This window comes from Stegostoma tigrinum, chromosome 9 (genome assembly GCF_030684315.1).
Source record: "Stegostoma tigrinum isolate sSteTig4 chromosome 9, sSteTig4.hap1, whole genome shotgun sequence".
Classification (NCBI taxonomy): domain Eukaryota; kingdom Metazoa; phylum Chordata; class Chondrichthyes; order Orectolobiformes; family Stegostomatidae; genus Stegostoma; species Stegostoma tigrinum.
The window spans coordinates 21,829,214-21,849,714 of NC_081362.1; the positions used below are offsets into that span (position 1 = coordinate 21,829,214).

The 20,501-nt window shown below is 46.2% G+C and overlaps 1 protein-coding gene across 1 annotated transcript; it reads left to right on the top strand.

Moving 5' to 3' along the window:
- Window positions 1–14,462: 14,462 nt before the first annotated feature.
- Window positions 14,463–19,102, top strand: si:busm1-57f23.1 (uncharacterized protein LOC368621 homolog). The gene is made up of 3 exons (XM_048536835.2): window positions 14,463–14,717; window positions 17,269–17,385; window positions 18,642–19,102. Exons 1-3 carry the CDS (start codon window positions 14,508–14,510, stop codon window positions 18,729–18,731), a joined length of 417 nt encoding a protein of 138 aa, XP_048392792.1. The 5' UTR covers window positions 14,463–14,507; the 3' UTR covers window positions 18,732–19,102.
- The last annotated feature ends 1,399 nt before the right edge of the window (window positions 19,103–20,501 follow it).

The following is a 20,501-nucleotide window of genomic DNA, read 5'->3' on the forward strand; positions in this document are numbered from 1 at the left end:
CTGAACAAAACATTTCACTAGCATCACATCCACAAACTCCTTCCAGCACTGACACTCAGTAGCAGCAGTGTGTACTGTCTACAAGACACACTGCAGAAATTCACCAACGATCCTTAGACAGCACCTTCCAAACCCACACCATTCCCACCCAGGACAAATGCAGCAGATATGTGGCAACACTACCACCTCCATGATCCCCCACAAGCCAGATACCAAGCTGACTTGGAAATATATTGCCATTCCTTCAGAGTCTCTGGGTCAAAATCCTGCAACTTCCTCCCTAATACCTACTTACCATAAATGGACTGCAGCAGTTCAAGAACGCAGCTCACCATCAGCTTCTCAACGGCAACTAGGGAAGGGCAATAAGTGCTGGGCCAGCCAGTAATGCTCACATTCCATGAATTAATTTCAAAAAAGAGTATGCTTCATTACAACAAGCAGCTTAAAAGTTTAATTGAAACATATAACACTATGACTCAGAGAAATCTATTTGTCCCATTTGACTGTTCCAGATGAGAAAGAACTATCCACACGAATTCCAGTTTTCTGCTCTTGGCCTGTAGCCTTGTAGGTTGCTAACTCTCAGTGCATAACCAAGTATTTCTGAAATGCAATGAAGGATTCTACTTCTACAGTTAATTGTATATTTACTCTGTTTCATGTTGATGGGAGCCAGTAGTTGCTGATTCACTTACACAGCCTGAAGCTGTGTATGTTTGGTTAGGAGGTGTAAGCTCAGTGTATATGAAAATGTAAATGATGGCCGCAGTTCTATCCTTCACTAGCTGGTTTTCTTCATTATAGTGTCGCAGCAGGAACCATGGCAGCTGAGCCTAATGAATAATGGATAATAGTTTTCACATGGCTACAAGACCTCCCTGACTTTAAAATCTTTTTGAACAACTAATGCCCAGATCTCAGTTATTGTTGTAGCATCGTATGGCAAAATGCATCTGTAGCTCCCCAGCTTTATTAGCTACACTCCATGCACTTACGTGCGTGCAAGGTAACTCTGTTTTAGACTTCATTTCTTTCTGTCTAACTCTACCTTCTCTTTTTAAAACCATGATTCCCTACGTTATAATAGTTTATATATCAAAGTATTTTGCAAACTTTGGTATTCTCTACTATCCTCTTTTGGTTCTCGCAACTCTGCCAAGTTAATTTAAAGCCCTCCCAATGGCACAAGCAAAATACCCCACAAGGAAATCAGTGTTAGCTCTGTTCAACTTCTCCAGAGCTATTTCCAGTGTTCCAGGAATCCAAAACCCTCCCTCCTGCACCATGTTTCCAGCCACATCTACTTTCTCTTCCTATTTCTGTACTGACTTGCACATGGCAATAATCTGGAGATTATTACATTTGAGGCTCTGCTTGCTAACTTTCTACCAAGATCCCTAAATTCTGATTGTAGAACCACATTCCCCTTTTCTACTCAAATCATTAATAGCAACTTAGACCATGACTTCTGACTGTTCACCCTCCCTCCAGAAGAAAATCCTGGAACTGCTATTTTAACAACCTGGACCCTGACACCAGGGACCTAACGCCATCCTGGAGTTACGTTGACAGCCAGAGAAACTCCTAACTGACGAACCCTCTGTCCTTCCTTCTCCCTCCTCCCCACCTCCTGTGAAGGCAGGCTGCCCACGGTGCCACAAACCACGCTCTGACTGCACACACCCAAGGAGTCAGTGCCCTCATTAGCTTGCTCAACAGAAAACAAGTTTGAGATTGGGACCCCAGGGGAATCCTGTGTCACCTGCCTGTTTTTCATGGACTGCCTGGTGGTTACCCATTCCCTTCATTCCAGGCCCTCAAGCTGGACTGCGAGAATCTCTCTAAACGTGCAGTCCACATGGTAGCTCAGGTATTAAATGGAAAGCACATGGATTTTCTGCATTTCCTGAAGGTCACCAGGTAAACACTGTTGGGTTTTCTAATGCCCTGCTTGGGTGGGGAGACCAGTACTTGAACTTGGGAGGAAGGGCAACTGTTGAAATCTGCCGCCGCCCCCTTGCCTCTGCCCCCCTCTTCTCTTGCTCTGTGATCTCTACCTCACTGCCCCCTTCCCACCCTCACTCACCTGTGGCCTGCATCCCTCACCAAAGCCAGGCCTCTGCTGGGTGCATTGCCAGCAGTTGACACTCCTCTCCCAATGTCCATGAGGTGCTGCCAGCCTTTGAATGGCCATCTGATCAGTCTGCCTCAGCCTACTGGTAGTTCAAACTGTCACACCCTCCTCATGGAGGGGGTGCCCACAGGTTGTTCGATCAGTGGGGAGTCTCCTGTTGGTCCACCATCTCAGATCCTTCCACACATTGAGTTTCAGTCTCCTATCAGCCTGGGTGTAAAGAATTTTCCAGAAAATTCTGCCAATTACTGTAATTGTATGCTCTTTACTTTCTGACCTTCTTTGCTAATGGGAATACGTCCTTCCTACCTATTCTATTATGTCCTTTATATCTTTTTCATCTACGCCCCTCAAAATGTCCTCTCAACCTCCTCTGTTCCAAAGACACTAATCCAGATTTATCTAAACTTTCCTGATTTTTAAAAATAAACTCCAATCCGGCAACACCTCAAACTTGCCTGCTCCCTCTCTGGTTCCTCACACCCTCTGTAATTAAGTTGAATTTATATAGTACACAAATAAAAATGTTCATGGGTGAGAGTTTAAAGTAAAACCTGGGGACTTTCCTCTTACAAACGACAGAACATCAAAATAAATTTAAACAACACTAAAACTTAAGTAACAGTCCAGAAAGGAAACAATGGAATTCATTCAACACTTCGGTCAGCGTGAATGGGATTTCACTCAACAGTTAAACTGGGTTCATCATGTTAGTGTTTCAGAATAATATCTTCACCCCGAAGAAGGTGAGGTAACCAGTTCAGCAATGTCATAAGGGCGGAAAATTCCTGCACGCAGCAGATAGTAGATTTGCCATTGAAAGCTGTTAACAGGTCAGCCATCTAAATGACTAATTCCAAATAAGCCTTACCAATGTCAGACACTAATCTCCACTGCAAATTTATAATTAGCAAGCAGTTAATGCAGATTTGCATTCACCTCATCATTCTTCCATTTGTCATGACAAGTGGGTGTCACAGCAAAGGCCCCATACTTAATGCCTGCCATTGTAAACCTCTGTTAGTCATTCTGTTTATTAAACCTAAAATCTGCTTGAATTGAAGATAATAAAATGTGAGGCTGGATGAACACAGCAGGCCCAGCAGCATCTCAGGAGCACAAAAGCTGACGTTTCGGGCCTAGACCCTTCATCAGAGAGGGGGATGGGGTGAGGGTTCTGGAATAAATAGGGAGAGAGGGGGAGGCAGACCGAAGATGGAGAGAAAAGAAGATAGGTGGAGAGGAGAGTATAGGTGGTGAGGTAGGGAGGGGATAGGTCAGTCCAGGGAAGACGGACAGGTCAAGGAGGTGGGATGAGGTTAGTAGGTAGGAGATGGAGGTGCAGCTTGGGGTGGGAGGAAGGGATGGGTGAGAGGAAGAACAGATTCGGGAGGCAGAGACAGGTTGGACTGGTTATGGGATGCAGTGGGTGGAGGGGAAGAGCTGGGCTGGTTGTGTGGTGCAGTGGGGGGAGGGGACGAACTGGGCTGGTTTAGGGATGCAGTAGGGGAAGGGGAGATCTTGAAACTGGTGAAGTCCACATTGATACCATTAGGCTGCAGGGTTCCCAGGCGGAATATGAGTTGCTGTTCCTGCAACCTTCGGGTGGCATCATTGTGGCACTGCAGGAGGCCCATGATGGACATGTCATCAAAAGAATGGGAGGGGGAGTGGAAATGGTTTGCGACTGGGAGGTGCAGTTGTTTGTTGCGAACCGAGTGGAGGTGTTCTGCAAAGCGGCCCCCAAGACTCCGCTTGGTTTCCCCAATGTAGAGGATGCCACACCGGGTACAGTGGATGCAGTATACCACATTGGCAGATGTGCAGGTGAACCTCTGCTTAATGTGGAATGTCATCTTGGGGCCTGGGATAGGGGTGAGGGAGGAGGTGTGGGGACAAGTGTAGCATTTCCTGCGGTTGCAGGGGAAGGTGCCGGGTGTGGTGGGGTTGGAGGGCGGTGTGGAGCGAACAAGAGAGTCACGGAGAGAGTGGTCTCTCCGGAAAGCAGACAAGGGTGGGGATGGAAAAATGTCTTGGTTGGTGGGGTCGGATTGTAGATGGCGGAAGTGTCGGAGGATGGTGCGTTGTATCCGGAGGTTGGTGGGGTGGTGTGTGAGAACGAGGGGGATCCTCTTTGGGCGGTTGTGGCGGGGGCGGGGTGTGAGGGATGTGTTGCGGAAAATGCGGGAGACGCGGTCAAGGGCATTCTCGATCACTGTGGGGGGAAAGTTGCGGTCCTTGAAGAACTTGGACATCTCTCAGTCTCCATCTCAGGAAACCAGCTTGTAACTGATGTCCATTTCAAGCCCACCGACTCCCACAGCTACCTAGAATACACCTCCTCCCACCCACCCTCCTGCAAAAATTCCATCCCCTATTCCCAATTCCTCCGCCTCCACCGCATCTGCTCCCACGATGAGGCATTCCACTCCCGCACATCCCAGATGTCCAAGTTCTTCAAGGACCGCAACTTTCCCCCCACAGTGATCGAGAACGCCCTTGACCGCGTCTTCCGCATTTCCCGCAACACATCCCGCACACCCCGCCCCCGCCACAACCGCCCAAAGAGGATCCCCCTCGTTCTCACACACCACCCCACCAACCTCCGGATACAACGCATCATCCTCCGACACTTCCGCCATCTACAATCCAACCCCACCACACAAGACATTTTTCCATCCCCACCCCTGTCTGCTTTCCGGAGAGACCACTCTCTCTGTGACTCCCTTGTTCGCTCCACACTGCCCTCCAACCCCACCACACCCGGCACCTTCCCCTGCAACTGCAGGAAATGCTACACTTGCCCCCACACCTCCTCCCTCACCCCTATCCCAGGCCCCAAGATGACATTCCACATTAAGCAGAGGTTCACCTGCACATCTGCCAATGTGGTATACTGCATCCACTGTACCCGGTGTGGCATCCTCTACATTGGGGAAACCAAGCGGAGGCTTGGGGACCGCTTTGCAGAACACCTCCGCTCGGTTCGCAACAAACAACTGCACCTCCCAGTCGCAAACCATTTCCACTCCCCCTCCCATTCTTTAGATGACATGTCCATCATGGGCCTCCTGCAGTGCCACAATGATGCCACCCGAAGGTTGCAGGAACAGCAACTCATATTCCGCTTGGGAACCCTGCAGCCTGATGGTATCAATGTGGACTTCTCAAGCTTCAAAATCTCCCCTTCCCCCACCGCATCCCTAAACCAGCCCAGTTCGTCCCCTCCCCCCACTGCACCACACAACCAGCCCAGCTCTTCCCCTCCACCCACTGCATCCCAAAACCAGTTCAACCTGTCTCTGCCTCCCTAACCTGTTCTTCCTCCCACCCATCCCTTCCTCCCACCCCAAGCTGCACCTCCATTTCCTACCTACTAACCTCATCCCACCTCCTTGACCTGTCCGTCTTCCCTGGACTGACCTATCCCCTCCCTACTTCCCCACCTACATTCTACTCTCCACCTATCTTCTTTTCTCTCCGTCTTCGGTCCGCCTCCCCCTCTCTCCCTATTTATTCCAGAACCCTCACCCCATCCCCCTCTCTGATGAAGGGTCTAGGCCCGAAACGTCAGCTTTTGTGCTCCTGAGATGCTGCTGGGTCTGCTGTGTTCATCCAGCCTCACATTTTATTATCTTGGATTCTCCAGCATCTGCAGTTCCCATTATCACATCTGCTTGAATTGAATTAGCTTCATTGTCATTTGTACTCACAGGAGTGAGTGAAAAGTTTACACGTTGGCGCCATCTTACGTACAAAGGTTAGGTACAGATCCTTGAGTACAAATTCTTTGGAAAAAAATGAGAAACTAAAGAAGTAAAAAGTCCAGCATTGCAGACCTACCAAAATACAAACTCATAGTAATACATTAGAAAAGTAAAGAGATAAAACTTTCGGAATGACAGTCCTTCCACGACGATATAATAGAGGAAAAAAAAATTTCAAAGGAAGAGAATTTAAGACGAAGTCCACTTAGTCCATTTCACGGCTCTGGGCTCAACGATCCAAACGCCTCCACACACCCCGACATCCTCTACCCGCGCCGATGGAATTCCAGGCCAGACTCAGCACAATGACAAAGGTAATGCCACTTGGAGTCACAGACTGATCGATCCACCTACCCTGCACGCCTTTGGGCTGTGGGAGGAAACTGGACCACACAGAGGGGATCCATGCAGACACGGGCAGAATGTGCAAACTCCACACAGTCACCTGAAGGTGGAATCGAACCCAGGTCACTGGCGCTGTGAGGCAGAGTGCCATTTTGTTGATGACTGGTTTTGATGGCTTTCTTTCATGATCACCAGATAATAAAATGTGAGGCTGGATGAACACAGCAGGCCCAGCAGCATCTCAGGAGCACAAAAGCTGATGTTTCGGGCCTAGACCCTTCATCAGAGCGGGGGATGGGGTGAGGGTTCTGGAATAAATAGGGAGAGACGGGGAGGCGGACCGAAGATGGAGAGAAAAGAAGATAGGTGGAGAGGAGAGTATAGGTGGTGAGTTAGGGAGGGAATAGGTCAGTCCAGGGAAGACGGACAGGTCAAGGAGGTGGGATGAGGTTAGTAGGTAGGAGATGGAGGTGCGGCTTGGGGTGGGAGGAAGGGATGTGTGAGAGGAAGAACAGGTTAGGGAGACAGAGACAGGTTGGACTGGTTTTGGGACGCAGTGGGTGGAGGGGAAGAGCTGGGCTGGTTGTGTGGTGCAGTGGGGGAAGGGGACGAACTGGGCTGGTTTAGGGATGCGGTGGGGGAAGGGGAGATTTTGAAGCTTGAGAAGTCCACATTGATACCATTGGGCTGCAGGGTTCCCAAGCGGAATATGAGTTGCTGTTCCTGCAGCCTTCGGGTGGCATCATTGTGGCACTGCAGGAAGCCCATGATGGACATGTCATCTAAAGAATGGGAGAGGGAGTGGAAATGGTTTGCGACTGGGAGGTGCAGTTGTTTGTTGCGAACCGAGCGGAGGTGTTCTGCAAAGCGGTCCCCAAGCCTCCGCTTGGTTTCCCCAATGTAGAGGAAGCTACACTGGGTACAGTGGATGCAGTATGCCACATTGGCAGATGTGCAGGTGAACATCTGCTTAATGTGGAATGTCATCTTGGGGCCTGGGATAGGGGTGAGGGAGGAGGTGTGGGGACAAGTGTAGCATTTCCTGCGGTTGCAGGGGAAGGTGCTGGGTGTGGTGGAGTTGGAGGGCAGTGTGGAGCGAACAAGGGAGTCACGGAGAGAGTGGTCTCTCCAGAAAGCAGACAAGGGTGGGGATGGAAAAATGTCTTGGGTGGTTGGATTGTAGATGGCGGAAGTGTCGGAGGATGATGCGTTGTGTCCGGAGGTTGGTAGGGTGGTGTGTGAGAACGAGGGGGATCCTCTTTGGGCGGTTGTGGCGGGGGCGGGGTGTGAGGGATGTGTTGCGGGAAATGCGGGAGACGCGGTCAAGGGCATTCTCGATCACTGTGGGGGGAAAGTTGCGATCCTTGAAGAACTTGGACATCTGGGATGTGCGGGAGTGGAATGCCTCATCGTGGGAACAGATGCGGTGGAGGCGGAGGAATTGGGAATAGGGGATGGAATTTTTGCAGGAGGGTGGGTGGGAGGAGGTGTATTCTAGGTAGCTGTGGGAGTCGGTGGGCTTGAAATGGACATCGGTTACAAGCTGGTTGCCTGAGATGGAGACTGAGAGGTCCAGGAAGATGAGGGATGTGCTGGAGATGGCCCAGGTGAACTGAAGGTTGGGGTGGAAGGTGTTGGTGAAGTGGATGAAATGTTCGAGCTCCTCTGGGGAGCAAGAGGCGGCGCCGATATAGTCATTAATGTAACGGAGGAAGAGATGGGGTTTGGGGCCTGTGTAGATGCGGAAGAGGGACTGTTCCATGTAACCTACAAAGAGGCAGGCATAGCTGGGGCCCATGCGGGCACCCATGGCCACCCCCTTAGTCTGTAGGAAGTGGGGGGAATCGAAAGAGATGTTGTTGAGGGTGAGGACGAGTTCGGCTAGGCGAATGAGGGTGTCGGTGGAGGGGGACTGGTCGGGCCTGCGGGACAGGAAGAAGCGGAGGGCCTTGAGGCCATCTGCCACCGCATCCCAAAACCAGTCCAACCTGTCTCTGTCTCCCTAACCTGTTCTTCCTCTCACACATCCCTTCCTCCCACCCCAAGCCGCACCTCCATCTCCTACCTACTAACCTCATCCCACCTCCTTGACCTGTCCGTCTTCCCTGGACTGACCTATCCCCTCCCTACCTCACCACCTATACTCTCCTCTCCACCTATCTTCTTTTCTCTCCATCTTCGGTCCGCCTCCCCCTCTCTCCCTATTTATTCCAGAACCCTCACCCCATCCCCCTCTCTGATGAAGGGTCTAGGCCCGAAACGTCAGCTTTTGTGCTCCTGAGATGCTGCTGGGCCTGCTGTGTTCATCCAGCTTCACACTTTGTTATCTTGGATTCTCCAGCATCTGCAGTTCCCATTATCACTGATACAATTTCATGATCACCAATTGTCTTACCAGTGAATGTCCAGTTGGGGCAAGGCTAAAGACAACAGCGCAAACCAACTTCAGAAACATTTTGGTACAGTTTAAGGTGACAGATCAGCAGTTTGGGATTGAAAGTTTGTTTTATAAACAAAAAATAGATAAGCCTTCTGCAGTTTCCAGCTGCTTGTTTGTTCTGCATTGCTACTTAGAACCAACACTCTGTGTTTAAGGCAGTCACTGTAAAGGAGGATAAGGCAGTAAAAGGAGTTCTGACTCTCCAAATGGCTCTGAAACTTTAATTACAAATAGATGTCACCTCAAAACCCTTGAGAAGTAGGATCAACACTGTTTGAGATGGATTCTCAGCCAGGAGGACAGAGGTAGTAACATTTGCATCCTTGAAGCTCCTAAAAGCACCAGCATTGAGGCCATGACCACTCAAAAGCAACTTTGAGCTGGCCACAGGATACCCCAATTCCAAGCAATAAACCCAGCTCAAGGAAGGCCCTCAAACAAGAGTAGGACAAAGGAAGCATTAGAAAGATTCCCTGAAGTCTTTCCTCAAGAAATGCAATATAGACATCAACACATGGGTGACCCTCTATCAGAAGGAACTAGCTCAGAGGATATGTGGGAAGGAATGCAATTATATGAGAACACCCATTGGCCAGAGGAAGTATGAGAAAGCAACCAGAGAAAGAAAGACCTCAACGTCCAGGACCACTTCCACTTCCTGAAAACACTTGCCAAATGTACTGTCAGAGATGCGGCATTAAGACTGGGGTATCAGCTCACAAGGGCCCGTGGAACTCATGACATGGAATCTCCCAGGTGGGCAATCATATTCATTTGCCAGTGATTGCCATTGACGATGACTTACTAACAGCTTAAGGATTCATTCAGTTTTGGTCAATTGGAATGCTTGATGGATTCATGTCCTTGAGGTTGATTTTACCGCAATTTCAGACAGACAAGAGAATGGGGTAAGTGTAAAACGCACTCATCCACCCGTCTTTCATGCCTATACTTTAACTTTCTGGCCTTAATGAAATATTACAGGTTTGCTTTCTGGAATTGACAGGAGAAGTTCAAAGATCCAATGTGTCAATTAAACCAGCCTCCAGTGGGCCAATGGGGTATGGGATTCGGAAGGCTCTATAGAGAGAGAAAGAATGCAGCTTGGGGAAGAGGACTAAAGGAAGCAATCCTGCTTCTGTTGGAAAGTGAGGAACAGTTTTGGACTTGTCTTGCCAGGCCTCTTCATCCATCCTATGTGGCCAGCTTTAAGAGCACGGTTTTTTGGATATTCACCTACTCTCCTGTTCCAAGTGGACTCTGATTTGTTTAACCGTGACTCACATCTGCTGTCAGTGTGACTGTTGTTTTGTCTTCCTTCAGATAACGTCTGACAGTAAGACAGGGAAGGAAGTTAGCCATTGCCCACAGAGGACCAGTGGTATCTCTTTGTATTATAGAAAGAAAGTTTTATCTATGGCATTAGGGGCTTAGCACTGCAAACATGGGATAAGGTGGAGAGGCATGCCCCCATGAGCTGCCATGTCCATTACTGAGATTGCACCCACACCACTTGGCATCATTCTATACCACACTTCTGCCAACTAGGCAACTGAGCTAAGCAATAAATGAATGACCCACACACTTATCACAATGCATGCTCCCAGGTTGGATAGCTTTGAAAGTCCATCCCTTTGTTAAGGACAAACGTTCATCTTCACATCTGATCCTCTCACATGTGAACCTGTCACATCAGATCTTTTCACACGTGATCGCCTCATGCCTCTCACATGTGATTCAGCTATGCGATGCTCTCATGTGTGATCCCTTCATGTCTGATCCCATCATGTGTGATCCTGTCCGGTGTGCTATCTATAATATTCATGGCATGATGAATAGGGACCAGGCAATAAGACTCCATGCAAAGCTGAGGGAGAGCGGCATTGTCGGAGGGGTTTATTCCTTAAATCCAGATGTTTACTCTCTCTCTCTCTCTCTCTCTCTCTCTCTCTCTCTCTCTCTCAGGCAGACGTAAAATGCACCATCACGTTATAGGAGGATAGGAGGTCTCCTGGCCAAAGCTTATCCCTCAAACAGCGCCTAAAAGGAATTAACTGCTCGTTTAATTCAGCACTATTTCATTATCTGGCTACTGAGATATCAGCCAACGCCTGGGACACTGCACTTTTTCATTTGCTGTAAAGTGCTTTGAACAGTGTGAGTTTCGGAAAGATGCTGCGAAATCAGAGCACAGGCAATGATGATGTAGTCAGGAAGCTATCGCCAGATCAGAAAACTTAGATTCTTGACGTAGAGGAAAAAGACATCCAATTTTCCCGCCAAAGCTTTTATGGCTAGGTGGGAATCTTGCTAGTGAATGGTGCGGGGGCTTAGTTTCATGCATTAACATCTCAATGTTGCCGAATCTAGCCTCATTTATCCACAGCTTGCTATTTTCTCATGAGAGAAATTTAGGTGGCGCTAATCCTTGAGTTGAGATTCCAAGTGGGTACCTGGCAGGTGCAGCTCTCCAAAGTGTTCCCCAGCTTCCGTCTTGGCCAGCATTCTCTGACATCTCAGGGAATAATCCACGGGCAGCGATCCACCTACAACACTCCATTGATTGAGGTTGGTATCAGCAAAGCACCAGCCTCACCATATCATTATGGGACTTTTGAGACTCCATTATAATATGGTTCAGTATTTCAATGCTCACTAGCACCTTTCATTGCAATACTACTGCCAGGTCCACCTCATCTCCAGCCTCTTAGCATCCTTTCTTACAGCTCATTCACTTTGCGCTTGCTTCAATGCTCACAGTATTTCTCCTTGCCTTCCTTTCTCCTCACAGGCAGATAGAACAGCACTTATCATGCTGGCTGGCAATAAGCAGTCATCATCATCATAGAATCCCTACAGTGTGGAAGCAGGCTATTTGGCCCATCAGGTCCACATTGAGCCTCGGAAGAACATCCCACCCAGACGCACTCCCTTATGCTATCCCTGTAACCCTGTATTTCCCATTGTTAATCCATGTAAGCCTGCACACCCCTGAACGCGATGGGCCATTTAGCATGGGCAATCCATCTATCCCGCACATCTTTGGACTGTAGAAGTAAACCAGGCCACCTGGTGGAAACCAATGCAGACACGGGGAGAACAAGCATATTGCACGCAGACACCGAGGGTGGAATCAAAAATGGGTCAATGGCGCTGTGAGGCAGCAGTGTTAACCGCTGAGCCACCATTCTGCATGTAATATTGAGGGCGGTAGACCATGACCCTTGAGTGCGAGGTGGGTGCAGTGGCAGGGTTCGAGTGCCTATGTGCTATCAGAGTGTGGCACTTACCCTTGCAGTGTGTAGATCAATACCCTTTTGCAACACCTCTGTGTGTTCCTCCGGACTGTGGACACAGCACTGAGCCTGGGTGCCTACTTCACACCAGGCTGCCAGAATTTGACAAAGTGTGTGGCTGAGATTTGAATGTGAGTGCAGAAAGGTGCCAGCACCCACGAATATCTCACCACTGCTGAGTCCAGGATGGCATGAGAGTGGTACCATAGAGGTGTGATGCACACTTAATGAGGTGAAGTTCATAAAAAATCCCCTGGGCTCACGGGGGGGAAACACTAAGTGAAAATCCCCAAAATAAACACAGTTAAATCTTTGGAAAATTCAGCCCAGAGTATTTTTTTTCTGATGTGCACAGACATTCAAGGATGTGCAGTCTGGGGTTTGAATGCATGCACCACAATAAATACACTCAGTAATATTTGATTCAGGTCCTGCCTCTGTTAGTGATCTGTCATGAATGTGTTCCCTTTTCCATTTTGTTGCGCTAGGGTTTACCATGTTGAAAGCAGGAGAAATGACCTTTGCTCCTCAGGCCTGCATGCCTTGCATGACAGGATTTCACATGTGGCCTATACCTGCCGTAGCCCCGCATTAGGAATGTGCCTTTGATCACATAGTTATGGATGCGTTTGTAATGCCTTAATGCTATATGCAGGGAAAATGACTGGACAAATAAAAGGCAACCAATAAAACGTATACAATGATATTCCGTCAATTCAATCATTGCAAAGGAAGTCTGGAGAAAGATGCAGTGGTTTTTATTAAGATTCGTCCTGAGCAGCTTTGTGATACAGGATTCTGTACACTGTGCGCTGTTCCCTGGAATTCACATCTAGGCAAACATCGACTGCACCTAGAGGGCCATCAACTTGGTGGGAGACGCTCTTTAGTCTGCCCAAAACTTGTTGGTCTTCCAGAATACGGTCTTAACCCTGACTGAATATTGCAGACTGGCACATTCCAAGGACCGGGGCCATGTGCTGACAGATGCTGTCATGCTTGGGGCAGCTGCCAAGGTGCAGTGGGGATAGACTACTGACTGGGGTCTTCCTGCTGAAGGTAAATAGCAGTCTGTTCTGTTATCGGATGCTCCTAGTGTCTCAATGTATGTAAATGTAATCTTGTACATGTAAAAATATCATTGGTTTGTTGGGATAGAATCAAACTCAAAAGTTTATTTGCTTACTTGATATGAAACTGTATAGAACCAAACTGCATCTGTGACAATGCATATATACAAAGATTTTTTAATGAATAAAGTATATTTCTGAAATTAAAAAAAGAACAAGCATTAGCTTTACAAAAGAGTGTGGAGTGGTGAATGTTGTCCCTAGAGCTCTGTTCTCTGCTCCTATTGGGCTGCCGAAGCAAACTGGGGCTTGAGCTGTTCTCCACTTGTGATGTTAGCTGCTACACCTCTCAGTACAAGACCTTGAGCACAGGATGCTTGTGTTCTCTGATCTCCTCACACTCAGACACTATGTCCTCCAGTACACTACGCCTTCAGGCACTCAGTCAGCATTGGCACCCCCCGGGTGGTAAATCAACCCTTTGCCGATGTAGCAGATTGGTCAAAAAACATTACGTATTTATGGATAACAAAGTGTGAAGCTGGATGAACACAGCAGGCCAAGCAGCATCTCAGGAGCAGATGCTGCTTGGCCTGCTGTGTTCATCCAGCTTCACACTTTGTTATCTTGGATTCTTCAGCATCTGCAGTTCCCATTATCTCTGATCACATAGTTATGGATGCGTTTGTAATGCCTTAATGCTATATGCAGGGAAAATGACTGGACAAATAAAAGGCAACCAATAAAACGTATACAATGATATTCCGTCAATTCAATCATTTTGCAACATCACAGCCTATTTATAGAAACAGCCACTCTTAGAGAATCTCTGTTTAGGGAAATGCAATTGTATTTAGTGTACTGGCTAGCTTGCTGTAGTTTTTTTCAAAAGTATTTTTTATTCATAAAGAATATCTTTATAAATATATGTACTCACTGCAGCAATTTGGTTCTGCACAATAGCATATGAAGAAACAAGCAAACCTTGGAGTTTGACTCTATTCAACAAACAAATCAAAGGCATTTCTTGGCATGTTGTAGTTACGAGACCTCTACCTCTTGCTGTAAGTGCCTTTGAGGCAGCCATGAAACACATATCTGCGCTTTTAACATTCTCCATGCTTAAACTTTTCCTTTAACAATGAAACATTTGTCCCATTTGGGAAACAATTCAGTCGCTGAATATTAAATAGATTGCTGAAACTGATAACGTTGTATTGTGTAAGGGGATGGTTGCTCCGGCACACCTGCACTTTAACTATTTTTCATGGTAAACTATCAGCCCCTTGCAACATATAGAATAAGTCATTTAATCACATACAAGCAACAACATGTGTGCCATAAACTAATGCAAAGTCGTCTGATGCACTCCGCCCAATGAGCAAATAATCAAATAAAGGTCTGTTGCAGTTGTTGGTTTCTGTTGAGTCATTCCATTTTGATACGTGAAACATGGGTTTCAGCTGGCAGAGTCACTGCATCTTTTTCAACACTTTTCTCATTTTAGTCTCTGCCTCAAAAGAACAATTAGGATCTGAACCCATTAATCCGAATGGTGAGGATGCCCAGAGAGCCTTAGATTTTGCTGTGGAATCGTTCAATGCATTCTCAAAAGATGATCATCTCTTCAAAGTCACTCGGGTTGTGTCAGCACAAGTGCAGGTAATTCAACAGGGATTCTGATTATTTTAAAAGTTAGCTGAAAGCAGTTTGCAATCGGGCCAGCGAAGATGATGAAGGTAATCCCACTGGCTTTATCACTTCTCAAAAAGGTCATATGATTCCGTCACATCACTCATGGTGTCGACAAGGTGCCACCCCTTCTGCATGGGGATGATGAGCTTCATATTGTTCCCACTCCCCCACTGCCTGCGTAGGCTTCTGTTGCACAAAGGGAATCTTGTAAGGAAGGAGTTCAAAATGTTTGCAGCGTTTTCTACCACATATTTCATATGTGTCCCCATCCCTGTTTTCAAATCCCTTTGATTCCTTGCCCCTCCCTAACTCTATACAATCGTCTCCACAACTCAAAAGCCCTTCAAGATATCTGTGCCATTTCCTAATTCCTGATTTTAGTTGTCTGCTCCATTGATGCCTCCAACTGCCAAGCCTTAAGCCTCTAAAACTTGTGCCCTGAAGCTCGGTATCTCTTCACACTTTGATTTTGGTTTTGAAAGTGTTCATTCAAATCTTTGCCTTTGTCAAAGATTTTGATCAACTGGTCTAATCTCTCCTCGTGATTCGGTGTTGTAATTTTTTTTAATCAATCTGAAGTACCTTGGAACATTTTATTTCCTAAAATGTGGTATATATAAATTGTTGATCGGGAAAAAGGTGGTTTACACATAGAGTTTGGTTGCCATGACACACCAAGGCCTATGATGTAATGATGTCCTTGAGAGTGAAGGTGGACTTTATGATGCAAGGTGGTTCTAATCTCAGTGGTGCTGGCAAATGACAACACACACTGACAGAAATCGTCCAGGGCATGGAGCTTAAATCTTGCAGATATTGAAAAGGTGGGCAATTCGGGTCTCTAAGGCCGTTGGGTCTGCTGCAGATCCCAGAGCGGTGATGATGATGTATCGGTGATGTATTGGATCCCGAGGCAGGTCCCAGCAAGGGCTTGGACAGTGGGAGATATGAGATATTCCTTGAAGAAAGAAGTGCAGTGTCAACACAATTGAAATCACCTGTCCACAATGTACAGGTCTTCCATCTTTTGAAAATGTAGCTCAAGTGCCCTAACTGGTTACTTACAGATTAGTAACACCACTGTGCAGGGTTCTCATGCATTGTGGTGCTCTCCTGCGCTCCATCACATCGCCTCCCAGAGAGGAGAGGGGCTTGAAGAGGGGAGGCTGATGCAATAAGGGAAGCAATAGTGTTGTGGTAATATTACTGGGTTAGTAATCCTTTGGGGCCGTAGTTCAAATCCCGCCATGGCAGATGGTGAAATTTAAATTTAGGGTGGCTACGTTGGTCAGCAGTGCCAGGGACCTGGGTTTGATTCAAGCCTTGGGTGATGGTGAGGAATTTACACATTCTCCCTGTGTCTGTGTGAGTTTCTACTGAGTGCTCTGGTTTCCTCCCACAGTCTAAAGATGCACAGGGTGGGTGGATTGACCATGGGAAATGCAGGGTTGCAGGGATAAGATAGAGGATGGGATGGGGTGGGTTTGGGTGGGGTGCTCTTTGGAGGGACGGTACAGACTTGATACGCCGAATGGCCTCTTTCTGCAGTGTGGGGATTGTGTGAATACATTGGAGGAGGACAAAGGAAATGCGGTGGAAAGAAATGTCCAAGCAGAACAGCGAGGAGACTAGGATCAGTTCCACATCCCAGGTTCTTTTTACAATGGTGTGCATGCCACATCTAATCTGAGCACCTTTCACCTGAGCACCACTCACCGCCCAGATACACTCTGGGCCTCACTTTGCCCTGATTGTGGGAACACGTCCATGAAGCAGTAGAACCTGAATTGTTCCATTCTCACCCACAGTATACGGAACCCATCTCTCCAGCAGTCTCAGCTACCCCAGTCAAAGGTCACAGCCTCCCTTCGCGATATTTTCTCCTTCTTCCAGTTGATGAACGGAAGCTCTCACACCAACGAACAGCTCAAATGTTATTAATAAAGTCACAAACTGCACAGTCACCCACGAAATTAAGTGAAACATCTGATGTGGTGGCACTCACTCTTAGCCACATTCACATGGTGCCTCTCCGTTGCAAGCTCGGAAAATGCGGAGGTTACCTGTTTGCATGTGTCCTCTTGAGGCTGAGATATTTAAGGCCGTCATCAGATATTGACATCTGTAAATGAAGGTGACAGAGGGCACTGCTTACCTTCTCACAGTAAGTTAACATCTCGGCCCTGCAAAGCTATCTCCTGGCACAGGTGAGTTGTCATGATCCAGGCTGAGGCTGACTTTGCATTGAGAGAGTTTTCAAAAGCAGCTTGCCTGTTCAGTGTGCTCCTGTTCCTAAAGGAAATTTTCAATCTATGCGAACAGGATCAGAATTGTGCATGAAAGCACTTACGGTCACTTGGAGTTACTGCTTTGCCAACTGCCAATATACTCCTCACATGATTGACAGCTATATCTGTAATTTAATACTGAAGTATTTGGAGGGTTACAGTTCTGGCTCACAGACTCTAGTCGAGTGATTTTCACAGAGTCAATGTTGTTTATACTTGCCCTTTGCTAGGATATCGGTGGACTGTTGTACACTCTGGAAGCTGAACTGGGAAGGACACAGTGCAAGAAAGGAGAAAACAAAACATTAACATCTTGTTTTGTTGTCAATACTGCAGGAATGTCTGAGGTAAGAGAAACTCTTTATGTATAGAGGGTGGACCATTACACTTCCTTGAGGACTTGGTGACTAGGGGCAACAAGGGTTGAGCATCTGATCCAGATGAAGAATTGAAGCAGGAAAGAATTTCTCCATGCCCTGAAGCTCTAATCTTCTCACACTAAATACATAAGCAAACATGGGGAAAGGGGGAGCAAAGAGAGCTGCATATAAATAAATGCAAGGTAAAAGCAAAGTACTGTGGAGGCTGGAAATTTGAAATAAAAACAGAAAGTGCTGTAGAAATGCAGCAGGTCTGTCAGCATCTATGGACAGAGAGATAGAAGACAGGTCTCTCTGTTACATGAAGCAAAAAAAAAGTACCTTCACTACACCCACAAAATGATTGCACATCCTTATACCAAATATCATGACTGGATGATCCTTCTGGTCTGCTCCACCAATCTGCGTTAACACTTAACTGCCCTGTGCAAATATCTTCAGAAGAAGCAGAATCACGTCGAGTAAAAGTTTGATTTGAAGGGCAAAGTACTCAGGATCAATTCATGACAAACAAAGGAAGAGGCCAAGAAATTCCTGCTCTGGCGCAGCTCCCTGCAAAGTGCTCAATCTTACAGAGTTTGGGGGTGCTAGGGAGACATATTGCTCACCACCCTACTCTGAATTACAGAACTAAGTTTCAAACCAACTACCTTACAACAAAGCCAATAATGTACTGTGCTGACGGTGACGAGGGAAATTGGAGCTCTGTCCCTCAACAGAGACCCACTCTCAAGGAGTCACTGTTGCACCGGTGCTGAGTAGTGAACATTGCTGGGACTGTAAGAGTAGGTACAGGGAGACTTGGGTGTTAAAGCAGGAAGAGATTAGGGAGCCTGGAGAAAAGGGCTTGGATGCCAAATGAGATGGCATGAATAAGAGGGTATGCTGTTTGGGGCTCACCCTGATTAAAACAGGGTGTTTCTTAACTGAAGTACCACCTTCCTTCCTTTTGACCTGATGTTTTTAAAAACACAGATTTCTTACTCTTGCTTGTCTATCCATGCCAACTACATAATGATGTGAATACTGTAATACTCTGACCAATTGGCTTTGGTGCAGCGGGAGAAACTCAGACTCACTGCCAGGCTAGATAAAATAAATTCATTTCCATCCTGGGGTAAGAAGTGGAATGTTGATGTACCAACTAGTCCTGCTGATTTTAATTAAATGACTGTTAACCTAATGATAATTGGAGTGATTTTTCTTTTAAATTTTCATTTCAGAACCTCCTTTGCCATTTTAAAGTGGTGCATGCTTTTTGGCGCGATGAAAGAGACCTTCTCCAAAACAACTGCAGTCCTGTTAACAGATAGTAGGTGGACAATGAGTTCTCTTTGTCACTCTCGGACCCAACTGCAGAAACCTTACTACTTTCTCAAGCAGACCTATAGTACACCTTTAATTAATGTCTCACATTAAGCAATATGTATATCTATGACTGTTCTTAATTTTAATTTCTTATTTTCCAATATCTATGCTTGTTATTATACTGTGATTCATTGCACAGATATGTTACTGTTTGTCACGAAGAATACAGATCAACTGTTTTATGATATGTTTTAGAAAATAATTTTTAGTTTTGGGAATTAAATTTTTAACTGTAGAAAAGTAAGTTGTTAACTGTTTAAATAAATTCCTGACACAAATGCAATTCAAACAAGTCTGGAATTACTACACTTGAAAAGCTGTCTGTGTTTATTTTTCAATGTCAGAGTCTATAGTGAAGGAACTTGAAAATGACCTTACATCTGCCTTTGGTCAAGTCCTTTGCTAAACAAAAATGTAGCTATCTCAGATTGCAATGGAGTCAGGGAACCTGGTGAAAGGATTTTAAAGATTGATGAGAATTGTAAATGATTCGTGTGTTTTGCAGGATCAAATAGTTTGTGGGTTTGTCTCTGCTCCAAAAGTCATTATTTGAATCCTTTAATTACATTAAGCATTACATTAGTTACATTTGCATTATCCCTTAATCTCCCATCTTAAAGGGACCACAATCCAGCCAATGCAAACTGTCCGCATTAAATAACCCTTTTAGCCCTGGTATCATTGAGGAAATATTGCATTGCGGTCCTTCAAAAACCAATATGTCCTCAGGAGGAGCAGTGCCCAAGACTGAACTCAGTTAAATAGCAATAGTTAGATATTGTAGTATCATAGAATTTTCGGTACAGAAGCAGGCCATTTGATCCATTGTGTACACTGACTTCCAAAAAAGCTACCCAGCCAGTCCCACTCTTCAGCCCTATAGCCCTCTAACTTCATCCATTTCAAACATATATCCAGCTCTCTTTTGAAACCTTCCATGGAATCTGCTTCCAACACTCTCCCAGGCAGCACATTCCAAATCCTAACAACTCTCTGAGGATAGGCATTTCTCCTCATCTCAGTCCTGACCATCTTGAAGTTGCTGACATACGAATTGGTGGAGAAAGAATATTCTCCTTTACCCTGTAAAAATTGGTCATTTCTGACAGCCAATCTCAGTGGCCTGGAAATATGAAGAAAATTACACTTCTCAGCTGCAGGACTTGGCCATTGTGTGTAATAAGAAACCATGTTGAGGACCAAAGGTTTGCAATTACTGGACAGGAAGCAGCGATCACTGATGATTATGAGCTGATCCATAAAATTGAATCTTTTATTACTGTCAATCTCAAATTTGAAATGGATAGAAGATATGAGAATGAGAGGAAGGCAGGTAGTTAAGGTTAGGAATGAATAGCTGGGAATGTCTAAAGGTCTCCTCCTCAGATGAGTAGGGAAAGTACTGAGGGTAGAAGTCAAAATGGACCATTGTAACAAAGTGGGACGCATTCTTTCCGAACGCTGGTGGTTTTGAGGGGAGACCATGGAACTTATTGAAACTTGTGAGAATGAGTTGAAAAAGGAAGTTCATAAGGATTACAGCATTAACTATTGCTGAGACCAGAAATAAACACGATTGCAGAAGAGGAACATTGAGTAGATGAGAGATATGAAGAACTTTTGTCTGTAAAGAAGATAACCTCTTTTTCTGCAAAGGAAGAATCCAAGCCCATAATTATACTAAGCGACTGCTCAGTTGAAGGATGTAATTTTCC

Coding starts and splice junctions, on each gene's coding strand:
- si:busm1-57f23.1 (XM_048536835.2), top strand. CDS start 14,508: ATGGGTTTCAGCTGGCAGAGTCACTGCATCTTTTTCAACACTTTTCTC. Junction 14,718..17,268: donor TTGTGTCAGCACAAGTGCAG/GTAATTCAACAG, acceptor GCCCTTTGCTAG/GATATCGGTGGACTGTTGTA. Junction 17,386..18,641: donor ATACTGCAGGAATGTCTGAG/GTAAGAGAAACT, acceptor TTTTCATTTCAG/AACCTCCTTTGCCATTTTAA.